The sequence below is a fragment of the Limulus polyphemus genome, unplaced genomic scaffold (assembly GCF_000517525.1).
Source record: "Limulus polyphemus unplaced genomic scaffold, Limulus_polyphemus-2.1.2 Scaffold680, whole genome shotgun sequence".
NCBI lineage: Eukaryota > Metazoa > Arthropoda > Merostomata > Xiphosura > Limulidae > Limulus > Limulus polyphemus.
Window position 1 is genome coordinate 27,760 of NW_013666290.1, and position 12,572 is coordinate 40,331.

At 32.2% G+C, this 12,572-nt stretch overlaps 1 protein-coding gene across 1 annotated transcript in view; it reads right to left on the reverse strand.

Annotated features, from left to right (window-relative positions):
* The window catches only part of LOC106459910 (tensin-3-like), a 118,138-nt gene that overhangs the window by 24,910 nt on the left and 80,656 nt on the right, over positions 1-12,572 (reverse strand). The window contains exons 17-20 of the mRNA XM_022386483.1: positions 8,991-9,489; positions 8,312-8,528; positions 2,880-3,049; positions 1,352-2,154 (exon numbers count right to left, since the gene is read on the reverse strand). Coding sequence (XP_022242191.1) covers positions 1,352-2,154; positions 2,880-3,049; positions 8,312-8,528; positions 8,991-9,489 — 1,689 coding nt within the window. The remainder of the gene's footprint in view (positions 1-1,351; positions 2,155-2,879; positions 3,050-8,311; positions 8,529-8,990; positions 9,490-12,572) is intronic.

Sequence of the window (12,572 nt, forward strand, 5' to 3'; positions counted from 1 at the left end):
ATGTTAATTTTTTTTTTTACAATTAACCATTCAGGAAATACAGAGCATGACTGAGATAGACAGACATACATTTGGCTGTTATATACATATATATATATAGATAGATATTAGTTTACCTAATTTTTCAATTATATTCTTAATTTATGTCATTGATATATATTTTTAGCTTACTCTAATTCAATTCGTAAAATAAGACACTATGGTTTCATTTAGTTTTCTGCTGAAATCTAATTAATTTTTAATAGGCATTTAACTGGATATTTTTAATGGATATGTACTGGATACAATTAAACTTCAATTGGATTCAATTAGCTTTCAACTGAATTCTGATAGAAACATATGGATTTTTATTTGCTTTCCAATTGGATTTCTATTAAATATTTTGCTATAGGTTCAAATACCAAACCTATTTAATATAAAAAATGCTACAAATCCTCTACAATTTCCATTCAGAACCATATCAAACTCTCTTCTTTTGTTTTCCACAGTTCTATGGATTTTTGGATGCACTTTTTTATTAGATGTATTCATGCCCTCACAAAAGGATCGCACTGAGATAAATGGTGCTAAGTTATTAGAGTTAGGGAGAAATGTGTTCATCTAAGAACCAAACAAATTTTCAGTTCTTCACCATTTTACTGGCATAATCCTTTAAGTTTCTACTCAGTATAAACTGTGTACTGAAGTAAAGATTGTATTTGGAGGTAATTAAGCCCCATAGTTACATTTGTGCATTTATTGGCTCAACAAATAAATATGTGAAAATTTTGGTGAATAGTAAGTTTCATAATCCCCAAAATTCGTTTTAACCAATCACCAAACATTTGCACCATTATATTAAAAGATCACTACAGGAAACTCTAATCTTCTTTTTGCATAATCAAAATATATGGTGTAAATTTTTGTAAAAAATTGATTAGAAAATGGATGTTGATGAATTTATTCAGTTTAGAGAAAGAAAATATGTATTTAATTTCAAAGATATGCAGAAATCCACAATCAAATCTATAAAATACAACAAAAATACTTTCAGTCTTACCAAAATGATATAGGAAGACAAGAGTCTACATTTGTTTTCCTGTGGTTTGACTCACAATTCATTGATACTATTTGTTCCCGTTTGACATAAAAATGTGTAGTAGTGATCAAAGATAAGTGGAATATAATCACTTAACTGTTCAGGTTAATTTTGCACCAACCCACCCTTTGTAGTAAATAAAGAAGTAAGGGTTGGTGTTTTATACTTCAAAGTTAGTACCTTTGCAAGGTAATCTATATGAATAATTTAATATGTATACATATAATAAAGAAGTCTTACGGTATTAACTAAATACATAACAATTTTATTTACCATGCTTTGGTAAAGATGACCTAAACTGGACTGTAGCAGCTTGACTAACTGAAGAACCACTGACTGCTACACTGTATGACACAATGTTGTGATTCGTTGTGTGTGGCTGTTGGATTGGAGACAGTGTTCTAACTGTAGTTGGTATTCTTGAGCCAACAGGTATGGTATAATGAGGTTCTGAACTTTTTTGAAGAACTGACTTTGAAATCATAGGGTTGCTAAGCTGGTTGGACTCATCAACTGTACTCAAAGTGTAGCAATTACCTTGTTCAGAATCACTGGCCACAAACTTTTGCAGGTTGCTCTGATAACGTTGTGGATCAGGAGGATCACTTCTAAGTTGCCACGGGCTAGTTTGATAATCATATTGTTCAATACCATTGGCCATACCCTGCTGTGTACTAATCTGGCGATCTTGCTGTCCTAGTCTATTACTTTCAGATTTTTGTGACCCACAATAGCAAAAGTTTTGACCATGACCATTAACTACATTTAGCTCTCTATTAAACTGCTGACCAGCTTGGTTTACTACCTCTGATTCTAAACCAAAAGTTTTGTCTATAGCTGTAAGAGTAGAATCAATATGATAGATTTTATGGTAATTTCCATTAACCAATGGGCTGGAGTTGGTTTGAAAACCAAACTGATTACAATTACTGAAAAGTTCTGTTGTCTCAGAATCTCTGTGGCAGTCTCTTTCATCGAAACCATTAATAGCTTTTGGATGGAAGCCTTTCTGGACAGGAACTTTAATAATCTGAGAACAGGTGATTGAAGAAGAGATATCTGGGCTCTGTTGATGCCTATGGGGAAGACAATAAATTATCAATCATATTATTTAATTGATTACACAAAGGTTCAACTACATGCTTTCCTCTTGATCTAAAAATAAATTGAAAACACAACAAATTCATGTAATAGTTTCAACAGATATTTATCTGTAAATTCATCACTAGGCTAATTCTGTACTGATTGCCATTACATTAAAAATTAAAGACCAAATGAAACAAACTGTAAACAAAGCTTTCAGTAAGCTTTTAAGTCAATATTAAGCAGATAGTTCTTCAGTTATTAAGCTAATTAATTCTCTAGTATGATTACTTAGAAAGGTAAAAAATTAAGGACATTATTATTATATGCTATCTGTTTGCCACATAAAATGTTCAATAAACCGTCCATAACATTATTTACAATATTTCAGTGAGTTTCAATCATAACTTAAAGTTTTCAAGGCATAAAAACAAACATACATATAATTTAAGGATAACAAAGGATTTGTTGGTTAATCTAGGTTATCTCATCCACTAAACTTTAAAGATAAAAATAAAACACTAAAATCTGGCCCTTATAATTCAAATATTTTTCAAGCTTTTCCATTCCAATGGCCAACCATCCTGTTAGAAAATTAAAGCTGTCTTAGCTGAAGATGACTCCTACACTGCCAAAAAAAAATCCTTGAAAAAAATGATACCAGAAGGAAAAATCAATGAGTTTATATATTGGAGAGACATCAATGTGTAAAGCTTACCTAACTTGTACCCCCTCATATTTGTCACTTTTTGAAGGAGAGAAAGTTTGAGCAACCCGAAAAGAACCATCACATTCCATTTCTTTGACAAACGTTTTTGACGAATCATAGGTATTTGAAGAACCCACAATGTCTGTGCAGATACGAAAATGTTGATATTTGTTGAACTTCTGAATAAAGAGAGAAATACTCTTTTTAAAAAGCAAAACATTTATGAATTGTTACACTGTATATAAAAATTCTTTGTTAGTCCATTTTTATCTTTATTTCTGAAAAATTGTGATCATTTTTCGTAACCAATTTAATAACAGTAGTATAAAAAAATAATGCTACATTTGGAGCAAATATGCAATACATCATTGTACTAATGTTAAACCTCAAAAGCTACGTTTTGACATTCTTTGGCTTTACGTAAGTAGTGTAATGCCACCAAAAACTGTATGCTTTTGAAGAATGTATGTAAGAACCCTTTCTGATGCAAAATATTCATACACTCAGGTCATAAAGATTTGTTCAGATCAGAGATTTAGAATTTCCAAGATGGGAATATCCCTTCTACTTAATGCATTAGAAAACAAAGCAATATGGATTAATGTGGGGCACCATGAGCATCCTAAAAAGAGACTTACAACAAGTCATACTCCAGTCATGGGAAGCAAATAGATGAGAACTCTCAATATCTTTTTCATTCTCCAGCAGTTCAAGGTATGGAACAATTGAATGGAAGATATGACTAGAAATTTTATGTGATGAACCCATACTCTTTTGGCATTGTGTCCACATGGAGATCATTTTTGATTATGTTGCATACTATCACTGGGTCACATAGAAGACTTTTCCCATTCATATTTGCATTTCTTATTATTTTACACAAAGACATAGTGGTCATTTCACCAGATTTTGCATCTATGGATTTCTGTGTGAGCAGACTGATGAAATGGGCACTAGGAAGCGGTTGTCTTTATACACCAGACAAATCATGGAAAGCCTACAGAAAAGAGTGGTGTTTTTTGGACATGATAGCCTTTTACAATAAAAATTATGCTACAGGGCTATTGTCAGGGTGCATGATTGTCAGATACAGCATGACTGGACATCATGTAACAATGTGATGAGACTTCAAAATTATCTTAACTCTTTCAGCACAGGCTCACTCCCTGTAACCTTGTAAACATTTATGTGCTTGTTACAGTTTTCATGCTATAACTTTTAAATTACTAAGCGTATGTTAACAAAATTTAGCAGATTATCAGTAAACATTACAATGCTTTCATATACAAAATATCTGATTTTTTTATTAAGTCATAGGGATTGCTAAGCAATGTTTCCTCATGCCTTTTTTTTTCTTTCTTTTCACATGCTGCCTATCAAACATGCAAAGTAATTTTCATTTTAAGATTAAAAATACTTTTATGCATCAGAAAATTTTCATATTTCACATGCAAAATCTTTATAATGTCCAGAAAGATATTAAATGTTTCTTAAGAAAAAACTTTATATTTTATCTGTTATTTTCACTAATAAATCTTTGTACGGGTTCGGTAGATTTGACTGATCTTGTAACCACCATAAAAAATTAAGAAATAAATTTAAATTATGCCTCTTTCATTCTAGAATACATAAATGTTTAGATTAAATAGCTTAAGTTACATAACATTCTACATTTACATATATTTATTATTTTTATTATATTGACCTTTCAGCCATGCCTGGCTAACAATACAGAAGTTACAATGACGTGGCACACATACTCGCATGTTACCGTATCAAATATTATAAATCTGACCTTTAGTCTTTACAAAGTGACCTGTCTTGGCTGTGTTTTAGTGGACTAGTATTTTGTAAAACACAGTCACATTTCAATTATTATACATTATATATGTATATAGATTATTACTATTTAGAAATAAGTTCTTAAACTTATTTTTTTTAAAACATAGAACAGTAAATAAAGAAGTAAAGGAAACAATTATCTCTTCTAGTTATGACCTTTTTACTCAGTTACTACTTGATCTTGGTTGCTAAGCCTTTTAAAATTTCGCACATGGAGGATATGAAACGAAATAATATAGTATTTAGTATTATATATATATATATATATATATATATACAGTTGAATAACCAAAAAATCATAAATTACTATATCAATGCCATAGAATTCCACTACAATTTATCAAGCTTAGTAACTAAGCTGTATTTGGGTCTAAAAAAAAAGATGAAATTGTGAGCAGACTAAAGACACAACCTACCTCATTGAGATCTTGGTTTGAAAGAAAGAGATGGCATCCTAACACATGAATAAAGCTGAGAATGCCACTAGGAGGACATTCTGAGCTTTCAAATGGTAATTCAATGTCATATATAGAAGTAAGTGTATATAAGGGACCATTTCCAAAAATGGAAAGAGGTGAGTGTCCACTGTTTTTGATTCATTACATGAGTGATATATCAGCAAAGAGAAAGATAGAAGGTTCTTATTTTATATTCTAGCTTGTCAGTATCAGTAATTTGAGTTTGTAATTCATATTAAATTATAGACTTAGTATTTTGACATTATAAACATCTAATTTGAACCAGTGCTGCATTCAACATACCAGGTGACACACAAAAATCAATGTGTTTTTTAATATTTACTTTTAAGTTAAGAAATTAAATAACATATAATACTAAAACTTGAATTATAATCTACAGTCTGATACCAAACTTATTGAAATAAATTCATGAAATAGTAGTTCAATAAAATTTTGAATACGAGTCCACAAACGCAATGACATGGCTTTTGAACCATGACCCGTCTGGAGAATATAATATATTCAACCTTTGCATAGTTATTCAGTGTTTGCATCAGAAATCAATTTTAAGTGCTCTTGAAACTTATCATGATATTCAACATTTCCATCACATACAAATTGTAGCCCCCCAGTGGCATGGTGGTATGTCTGCGGACTTACAGCGCTAAAAACCGGGTTTCGATACCCGTGGTGGGCAGAGCACAGATAGCCCTTTGTGCTTAATTACAAACAAACAAATTTTAAGATCATGAATTGGAAGTGTTTGTAATCTTATTAATGTTCTTCCAATTCACAATAGAACTATATGGTAGAAAATATTAAATAAATTAAGTTTTATAAATGGACAGAGCTTTAACAAAATAAATACAAGTGAAAATAAATAATATGTTTACAGATGAAACATATGTTGTATTCACAGGTTTTTGATTCATTATCGATTTAAGTGTTTTTATGAGTTGGGGCATTTTAAGTTATGTTTTAGATTCCTGTAAAAACTGAAAAAGATAAGGGGTGCAAGTAGTGACACAAAACATGTGATTCATGAGCAAAGAGAAATTATTTTGAATCATTTTCATATGTTGCTAAAAGGATTACAATCAAAGAAATTATGCTGATTTGAAGATTTTCATCAAATATAGAATAAAACCTTTGAGTGTATTATTCTTGATTTGCAGTTGTAAATCATCCTGTAAAAATAGTTCCATTCATTTAAAAACATTTGATCTATCCTGAATGTATTTTCATGAGATAATATTAGTGTATAAAAAGTGTATAAAATATGAACAAGAAACAACCAAAACAGTGGTTTGACATTTAACACTTTTATCTGTGATCATATATTCAAATTATTCTTATTGAGCAGCACATTACTTTTCTACAACTTGTGGAGTGCCAACTTTAAATACAATTAAAATAAAACTTTTTCAGAAGTCTAATGGTCATTTATTAACTCCCTTCACACAAATACTTTTAAAATTAAAAATTAACAATGCATGAATATTATGTACATTTGAAAAGCATTAGTTTTGGACAATGTTACTGGCAGTAACCAAGCTTAACTGCATTTCAAAAACAAATCTTTCAAAATTACTATCAGATAGAAATAAAAAATATACTTATGGTAAGTACATGTGATATTTAATTGAGTAACTGTTGCTAAGTCCACTCTTTTTATTATCATAATATATTAATTTCTAATTAGGTGTACAAAAGAATTTTATTCTTTTGAGCCTTTTGGTTATTTAGGAACAAGTAAATATACAAAAGTTAATATTTTCCTACACTGAAAATGTATTTATGATAGATACTTACCTCTCTCCTCACAAATAGCTTTTCTTGACTAATACTGCCCTCTATAGGTACAAATTTTTGCTTGCCACTAGCCTTGATACTCTCACCTACCCTTACGTGTATTCATTTGAGACATATGCATGCTATCAAGCAAATGATCATGCAGCAACCCTCAAACAATAGGAGTATGACATAACTCCTATTGTAACTAGTGTCTTCTCTTCCATGCAGCCCGTAATCACTTCGAGAAGGGCAGTACATTTTAAGACCTACATTGGAAGTGGGGAGGTCAGGTGGGTAATGTGAGAGGAGGTAAGTATCTAATGGAAGTACATTTTCAGAGAAGAAGAATGTTAACTTCCAACCTCCACTCAGAAATAGCTAGAATCCCACATAGAGTTGACAGAGGGTCAGGTGAGAAGATGATCCCCTTTTACAAAGAGCCTAAAGGAAGACCATGGGGTGTGCGAATAAATGGAAGGTAACACATCTGTGGGAGACTGTACCACTTCTGTGTAAGGTATACTCTTCACCCATGTGAAAAATGTGTTGCAATAAGGACAGAATCAAAGGAGGAATCCCAGTAAATTAAGTAAATGAAATTAAGTGATCCCTGGTGTAGAGTGCCTAGGGTGCATTAGACAGTAAATGGGAGATCTACCTCAATTAACACCAGTCAAACCGGGATAGGGATATCCGGCCCACAGTAGGAGGAGAGGCATCTACCTTTCACCTCAGATACAGGAACTGGTAGGGAAGATGAGCCTCCATACCAAGAATCTGCAACATCATGTGTGCACATCCAACACAATCATCACCATATCTGCTGAGAACTGACATCCGGAGGACAATATAAGAGAGGGTGCCTCAGCCGGACGAGTGAACTGTATGCTGGTGAAATGCATCGTCCATCACTTGGCAGCATCTGGAATTGTACATAAGATTCACAGTAGGATGAGCGTTAATGTCATCTACACTGGCAGAGCACCACTGCCCTACTCTCAACTGAATAGGAGTGAGCACACTCGGAAGGAAGCCTCTATGGCGGCAAGGACTCCCATACTCCACTAGAAGAAGGAGGGAAACAGCAAGATGTATTGTTGTAACTTGATAAAAAGTGCCTTATTAGTTATAGTGCTAGTCGGTTAGCCCTTTAGATTAGTTGGTAGAGTGCTCGACTGGTGTGTGAGAGAGAGATCTCCTGTACATTTTACTCAGATGGTGAAACAATTTGCTACTTTTTAGACATTTCTTACCTCAGAAGGTGAAAATTTCATTGTTATCAAAGGAAAAGCCTGTTTATTTGACTCAGATGGTCAAAGAGTTTGCTACTTTTTAGACATTTCTTACCTCAGAAGGTGAACATTTCTTTGTTATTGTTGGAGAAGTCTGTTTATTTAACTCAGATGGTGACAGAAGCTGGTTCTTTTTAGCTTGAACATCCTTGAGTTCAGCAATTACACGTTGTTCACGTAACATTCGTTCCTGTTTTCTATGTCCTTCTTGTTTGAGAAGGTATTTGTGCCACTGTTGTTGAAGCCATGTGTTGTCCTTTGGGATTGGAGACCTAAAATAAAAATGAAACAAGGGATATACCATTTTTTAAAAATAACTCACCAAACTGTTAGTTGCTAAGGGTTATACAGATTTATATTATAAGTTTTTGGTCGGTAAAGATAATATAATTTTACATAACAAAGCAATAAAAGTATGCCATAAGCAAACAGTGGAATAAAAAATGTTTTCAGATCTTTGAATGAAATATACTTATTTCTGGCACATAGTAATTTTAAACTTAAAGTGTAATATGAAGTAAAGAACATTTTCAAGCTTGAGTTCACAGAAAGTCACTTATGGCACACAAGTCAATGTTACATGAAGAGTAGACAACTACATATTGCAGAAGGCAGAAAGGGTTATGAAGACATTTTTTGGGACTGGATCATTATTTATTAGCAATATTTATGATCTTTAAAAAATCAAATATATTATGATACACATAGTTAAGAATCAAGTAATCAGCACTTGCCTGCTTGGTCCAAGACTACTGAGTGAACAATCTGGGGAACTGTCATATGGTTTATCCATGGTTCTAGCTTCAGATGGTAGAATGTTTGGAGAACTATAAAATGAGCTTTGAGAGAAAGGCTCACTAGAATTCGTCAAATAATCTCTAGATGGCAGAATACATGCATTTTCCAAAATCACTGAAGGATAAGTTTGTGCAGTCTTATTTGCATATGTACTGTAAAGCTTTTCTTCTTTCTCACTGGAAAAACAGCACTGGCTTTCCTCTGTATTTGATAGATTCTGTTTATCTGTGTATGTAGGACTAGTCAAAGCTGAAGAAAAAGAAATGTAGCTTTCAGGTTGGACACTTTTAAGAGGTTGCTGATCTGGAAAACATTCAGTTTCTTGAATCAGATTTCTCATTAGTTCATCCAATTCAGCCTGTTGCAATGCTGAGATTGATTCACTTTGCTTTTCTTCTTTCTCAATTCTAGCCTGTGGTCTGTGGATTTCAGCTTCTAATGTGAAAGTATTACAATCATTGCAAGTAACTCTTGAAATTTTACCAAAATAATTGTCCTTGGTCTGTCAAAAGCTTTGAATATATTTCTGTTCATTACTCAGACAAATGAGATATAGTATGTATAATTAAGATTATTTACTTATAAACATGCACTGGTTAACAAAATTTTATAATTATAAAAACTGAATTACAAGAGAAGAATTAAAATCACAACAGACTAAGTGAATAGTATTCAATTCAATAACTGATGGCAAATGATAATGTGATGTGCATAAACGTTTTTAAAACTTCCTATTCTGCCTGGTACTTAGTGGTGAAAATTATGAAATTCATATACATATTATAAGAATAACTCAGGGCTTGAACCTTGCAAAAAAAAACAGTTTTGAATGTAACTTTACACTGTGAAAGTTAACTTATATGAACATTTTTCTTTTATTTCATGAGAGAAGTGATACCTCCAATAGTGAGTGCAGATAGGCTTTAATGATATCAGGCCTATTTTGTTATTCTTAATATGATGATGTATTCCATGGACTACCCATCTGGAAGTCTCTCTCTTCAGATAACACACTGCTTAGAAAAAAAACTAATGTATATGTGCTATGAGTCTGTGCAAATTAATTAATAGAGTACTCAACAGACAAGTAAATCAGTAATTTTAAGCTCAAACCCTGATAATAACAAAGGTTTGTCATCCTTATTTATTGAATATTGCAGCTGTATAGTGATCACCTAAACATTACACAACATACAGCAGTCATCTGTGTTTTTTAGTTCAAAGTTATCATTTTTATATATATAATAACTTCAGTAGGGGAGATATTAGGATGGTTAAGAAGATGGTAATGTTATTCCACTTTGACATCTCACTTGAAGGAGCAGTTGAAGAAAACTGAAAACTTAAATTGTAATTCCCTTGAAGGTAGAAATCATTGCCAATTTTTACATACATTGATTTATTGAAAGAAAATGTATGGAAGTTTCCAATAAGTTTTGTTCATTTGTAGTTAAGCACAAAGCAACACAATGGGCTATCTGTGCTCTGCCCACCACGGGTATCAAAACCAAGTTTCTAGTGTTGTAAGTCTGCAGACATATCCTTGTGCCATTGGGGGCTTTCCTATAAGTTGTGAAGATCTCGACAAGAACATACTTTGAGCAGTTAGAAAGAATATAACTTTAAATATAATGTAGAGAGTGGAGTAATGTTTGCTGTGAAAATGCTGTCAAAAACATACACTTCAGGAACCAAGAGGGCTGAGTTTAAGATCCACTCTACCATCAAAATTAGATGTTGAGAATAGGTTAAAGCTATGATTATAAGTGACCCAAAATTATAAACAGTGTTGAGCACTTGGAAAGTGAGGTTAATTAAATGAGAAGATGTGAAAAGATTGCTAACAGATATTTTCCAAAGTTTGCGGGAGTTTCCTCATAAACTAAAGATGTTAGAACAAATTAATACAAAAGTTCCACCAACTGTAAAGTTGTGTGAGTTTATTATAAGAAGATAAAATCATGCTGAGTGAAAATCCACAAGAAAAATCATTATCCACTTGGTAATGTCATTATCAGTGGAATGAACAAGATATGTTTGATAATAAACTTGTATTTTGTGAAACATTAGAGCATTCGTAACCACAAATAAAAGGACCATTTAATAGGCCAATTTAAGTGACACTTGTCGCAAAACCATAAAAATAAATTTCTAGGAGACAGGTTTAAGGGGGAAGTTAAATTGAAATATCAACAGATCTGAGTGCTTAGGGATCCAGCAGTAACACTGAATTACAAAGTGGGCATACAAATGGCAGACATATATCAGTAATAATGCTACAAAAGGTTATTTGATAGCCTTCTTAGCATATATGGACATAAAAGAATTCATTAGTATGCAAGATATTTTTCTTTTGTAATTTTACACAGACTTATAAAAAAACAGACTAATAATTTGATGAGTCTAGTATATAATTGAGTTATATAAATGCAGAGATGTAGTCATGCCACATTTATTTTGGAAAACAATGGACAAAAGCATGGCTTTTTTCTGGTTTTCAAAGGGATATGTTAATAGCTCCTCATCTAAAAGGGGTGTTGTTATCAAAAACTGCCATAAGAATCTATAACTAGTGACAAATGAAAGGGACTATATATCCCACTCAGAAAAACTATGGCCACCAACAATTATGACATGCTGATAAAAAAAAAAGATGACTATTGAACAGACTAATAAAGGTGTGGTCTTTTCTAAAATGATAATTCTACTATACATTGTGCTTATTTTGTTCAAAATTGGTTTAAAGAGAATGAGAGTGACTTCTTGGTGTGTACAATTATTGGATTTCAATTAAACGAGTAATAAAAAAAAGATTTTGCAAAAAAATTAAGTATGGTGTAGGGATGGCATTGCCAAAAAATTGCAAAAACAAAGTTTGGATGAATACACAAAACCATACAAAAATCAGTACATAAGTATCCAAATCTTTCCAAGAATAACTTTTATCTATAACTAAATGTTGAAATCCTGTCAGTTGCATGAATTCAGGTTTGAATAAAAGCATTTAAACTGAATAGTGCTATACAGTTTTACAGTGGATACTAACCATATGCTTGTAAGACTGACTCAGTATTTACTTACTACTTATGGATGCATTTTTGTATGGTTTTGTGTATTCATATCTATCTTGTTTCTGTACCTTTTGGCATTGCCATCCCTACATCATACTTAATTTTCGCAAACATGTTTTTATTACATGTTTCCTCTCTTTTTTTTAAACAATTTCATAGAAGTAGGTTGATAAGTAAACATTTGTTTTATTTTTATAGTTCAATGGTAATATATCAGTTTCTCTAGCTTTGAGGGCCAGTGAAACAGGAATGGCTCCTCCAGGACAATACAAGTACCCTGGAGTGCTGGACCAACATTAAGGGGATATTTACAGAGCCCACATCTTCCAGCTTCACCCCAACTCACTGCATATGTTAGAGTAATGTTGATTAACCTTATCACCCTGGGTACCCTTTACTGCACATGACACAAGGTTTTAGTGTCTTACATTCAAAATTTTATTAAAC